Below are 3,773 nucleotides of genomic sequence, written 5' to 3'. Positions count from 1 at the left end.
ATGAATGAACCACAACAGCAGAGTTTTCCATTTTTCTCTCAGCCAAAATGACATGATCAAATACCGTAATGTATTCCTGTGATTTTTAAAGTGTATTCTGAATATCTCCAAATTAAAAAGTAACTGTACTGGAATACAGTTACTCTCAATTAGTATTCAGCAGAGGTGTTCTCGGTGCATGTTCAGTTACTTCAAAACACTGGAGCCATGTCTGGAGGCTTCTCAAATCTTTTTTCTTATCGACAGAACAAACTTAATTTGTTCTTAAAGATATTTACTTTGCGTGCATAGTGAAAAAATGAAATATAAGACCAAGAAATTGCTGTAAAAACGTTAAAAGAGCATGTTGTGTTTTTGTATCTATGCAAAATAGTAATTGACTTCTAATTTGCATAGACAGAATGATTAATGATGTTCAGTGTTTGCCTGAAAAACAAATTACAATTATATATTTTGAATTTATATTTTATGAATTTAAACACCTCAGAGAGTGATGGGATTTATTATTCAACTTTCTAATAAAAAAAAAAATGCCATAGTATCTGAGGCTAACAGCCGCAGTATAAAGCCCAGGATATCAGTCTTATCTGTCATCTTTCTGTTTACAGAAGCATTTGCGTGAAAGACTCCAGCCGTGAGCTTCTGCCCCAACAAGCTGCAGCTTATCTCATAATGAAGTATGAACTTCAAAAACAAAACACAGATATATTAACTAGATTCTCTATTGTGTCATAATAACTTGTAACAACTGATAACTTTAAAATAGTTTTTATTAAATTTCCAAAACTGTATGTTTTAAATATATGTGTGTAATCTATTGTCTACAAAATAACCAAAACAAATTTACAAAACTGAAATGAACACATTTTTTTTCTATTTTCATGACGTGTTTTTTTCTGACAAAGAAGTTAAAATAGCTGGTGACTTAACAGATGAACTGTTGAAACGTTGAAATTGTGTGTTCAAAAACGGAGATGGAATCAGTTCAGACATGCAACTACAGGAATCACTGGAATCATTTGAAATACTCCACAGAATCATTAATTTTACAGCTGCTGGTGTGAAAAAGCATTTACTTTTGCTGCAGAGCTTGTAGTTGTGAGCCGTAGTGCAAGAGTTTAAGAGTCAGTGGAACACTGCACTCACAGCCGGTGTGGGTCTCTTTAGGATGGCCTCTACAGAGAAGGACAGCGTCTCACCAGAGGACATCTTTGTCCCCACAGGTTTGGACAGTAAGTCTTTGGGATACATGGACATCTTCACATTGTCTCTAACACAAGAGTCTCTGAACTTACGAGCTGCCTCCTCCAGCAGCTCTTTACAGGAGGGGCCGCTGCTGCTCTTGTCCTGTACGAGAGCGTGCAGAGAGCTCACTTTGTGTTTCACAGCGTCTTTGCTCAGTTTGTGCAGGACAGAGCTGTGGTGTGTGGAAGAGTTAGAGGGGAAGGCCTGAGCAAAGCCCCTTTTGGGGGGAGAGAATGCAGAGCACTCCCTCTGTCTATGTCCTGTTGTAGTGCTGTGATGTTTGGGCTCCACAGGCTCCTGTAGCGCTGCCCTGGACCCTTCCAGTTTGGCCATGCTCACAGCTGCCGCCGCGGTGTCCTGCTCCGGGGGCTGGCTCTCCGTGGGCATGACCTTGGGCTCCCACACGGCTCCGGGCTTCATGTTTTGCATGGCCGTAGCATTGAGCAGACACTGTTGATAGAGGAGTGCATCGCCCAGGTTAGCCGGGCCCCGGGGCCACATGACCAGCCCTCCTCTGGATGAGTGCAGGGGGAAGTGTCTGTAAGTGGTGGCCACGCTCACGTTGGAGGAGATGAGCTCCACATTGGGGCCGCTGGGGTACTGAACTGGCAGCTCCAGGCAGTTGGGCCCCATGAAGCCACACAGGTCTTTGGTCTGAGGGTCTGTGTGTGCTGGGGGGGAGTAGCTCCTGTAGGAGCTGTACTCGGCCGCGTGGTGCACCACGTTGCTGGGGAAGAGGAGAGGGTTAGGCCCCGGCTGAGCCTCCAGAAGCTCCCGCTCTTTGTACTCTCTCTCCAGCATGATGCTCTCCAGCTCCTTATCGGCAAACGCCCTCCTCTTCCTCATGCGGTCGCTCAAAGGAGGCAGAGACGGGCCAGGACTCAGGAAAGGATCAGGCTGCACTGGACGGTATCCTGCCACAAATAAAATGCAAATGTATTAAAATCTTTTAATGTTAAGTCCAACATTTATTTTATGTTAACTGTTTTAGTTACTATTGTTTTAAATTTTATTTAGGATGAGGTTATAGGATGTAAATGTGGCAATGTTTATCTTATTTAATAATTTTAATCCTACTGATAAATTTTTGTATCTTACAGCAAATAAATAAATTAAAAAAAAAAAAAAACAGTGCATAAATTATAAATAATTAAGGAGGCACAGTTACCTTCTAAAATGCTTTTGGCCAGCATGGTGGACGGTCTGATATGTCGTTGGTAAATGGCTCTTCTTTCTGCAGGAAGCGGTTTCCCAGATATTCCTTTCTTGTCCTAAAATACAATTTTTAATAAGGTATAAATTCAGAACTTTTCAAAAGCATTTGAACATTTCTTTTTTGTCCCGCAGAACAGCAGCTTACCTCTGTAGCCTGCTGCCTCCTCAGGGCGACCTGCGCAGCCATGACCCGCTGTCTCTCCACCACGAGAAGACAGTTTGCGCACTGACAGTCCCTCCAGCGGCAGAAGCGCTTGTGTCCCTTCAGACACGACACCACGCCGTGGTTACGGCACCGCGCGCATTTAGGGGTCCGGCTTAACTTCCTCTGGTCCCCGGACAGGCCGCTGGCTCCCGGTTTGTCCTCGGGCCGGACTCCTTCCCCGTCCTCCTCTGAGGGCGTGGAGGGCCCGAGCGGCGCGGACCCGGGGCGGCTCTGCGCCTCGGCCATGTCGTCGCTCTCAGTCTCCAAACTTTCCACGTCTATTTCAAAATCACACCCCGCGCTGTCTGACATGTTGTTTTTGCCCAGTTATCTGAAAGAAGCAAAAACATTGTGAGCCTAAATAATATTTGATTTGGCCTATACCTGATCCTGTTTTGAATATCATTGCTCAGCCGAAAACCACCGAGGTTATGTGAGGACCACAGCTTCCACATTTGTTTTACTGATTTGTATAATCCATTTACGAATTTATCATTCAGAATTAAACTTGAGTTAAAGAAACATCTCAAACAGTTTAATCTCCGAATCTCAAAGTTTTAAACCCACAGGTATCGTGCTGTTAAGACATAATATAAATATTTAGTCTACCTTTTACGCACAGCCGTCTCCACTGCGCTGATCAACGCGCACAGTCCGGAATCAGGTGACCAAAAAAAAGTCCCAAGAACAGGATGATAGACTCCTCAGTGCTTCCACAGGATCCAACCTTACACTGAAGTGGAAACAGTGAGCGCCACTCCTAAGAACTGCTTCAGTCTCTGCTCTTCTTTGCTCTGATTGGCTGCTCCGGGATGAGCAGGAGCCAATGGAGGAACGAGCAGCTCCCACGTGCGGAACAGGCCCCTCTGTGTCCACTTTCATTTGCTTAGTTCGGCCCTTGGAGTGTCTCTGACCTTTAACCTAAGGAACAAACTAAACACCGCTAGAATAAAATAAAACGCCACAATGTCATCTGTCCAGAAGCTTTTAAAATCCGCTCATGTGGGATTCACAACAGGCCGTTTGCTTCTGTAATAACTTTAAGAACAGCCAACATTTTGAGACAATATTTATCATTTTGCATAAGGACAATTACACGTGTAGAGTT

The 3,773-nt window shown here is 44.2% G+C and overlaps 1 protein-coding gene across 1 annotated transcript; it reads right to left on the bottom strand.

Moving 5' to 3' along the window:
* Window positions 1–484: 484 nt before the first annotated feature.
* Window positions 485–3,400, bottom strand: dmrt2a (doublesex and mab-3 related transcription factor 2a). Its single transcript, XM_033972878.2, has 4 exons — window positions 3,275–3,400; window positions 2,606–2,996; window positions 2,414–2,516; window positions 485–2,159 (listed from the first exon to the last, which is right to left on the bottom strand). Exons 2-4 carry the CDS (start codon window positions 2,975–2,977, stop codon window positions 1,126–1,128), a joined length of 1,509 nt encoding a protein of 502 aa, XP_033828769.1. The 5' UTR covers window positions 2,978–2,996; window positions 3,275–3,400; the 3' UTR covers window positions 485–1,125.
* Between the last annotated feature and the right edge of the window lie 373 nt (window positions 3,401–3,773).

This window comes from Periophthalmus magnuspinnatus, chromosome 9 (genome assembly GCF_009829125.3).
Source record: "Periophthalmus magnuspinnatus isolate fPerMag1 chromosome 9, fPerMag1.2.pri, whole genome shotgun sequence".
In the NCBI taxonomy this organism is placed as follows: Eukaryota; Metazoa; Chordata; class Actinopteri; order Gobiiformes; family Gobiidae; genus Periophthalmus; species Periophthalmus magnuspinnatus.
This window is presented reverse-complemented; position numbering and strand designations above follow the sequence as displayed.

What these genes read in the sequence shown, in the direction of transcription:
- dmrt2a (XM_033972878.2), bottom strand. Translation starts at nt 2,977, where the DNA reads ATGTCAGACAGCGCGGGGTGTGATTTTGAAATAGACGTGGAAAGTTTG. An exon ending in GGAGGCAGCAGGCTACAGAG is followed by an intron (nt 2,517 to 2,605) that starts GTAAGCTGCTGT and finishes ATTGTATTTTAG; the next exon opens with GACAAGAAAGGAATATCTGG. An exon ending in GGCCAAAAGCATTTTAGAAG is followed by an intron (nt 2,160 to 2,413) that starts GTAACTGTGCCT and finishes TATTTGTGGCAG; the next exon opens with GATACCGTCCAGTGCAGCCT.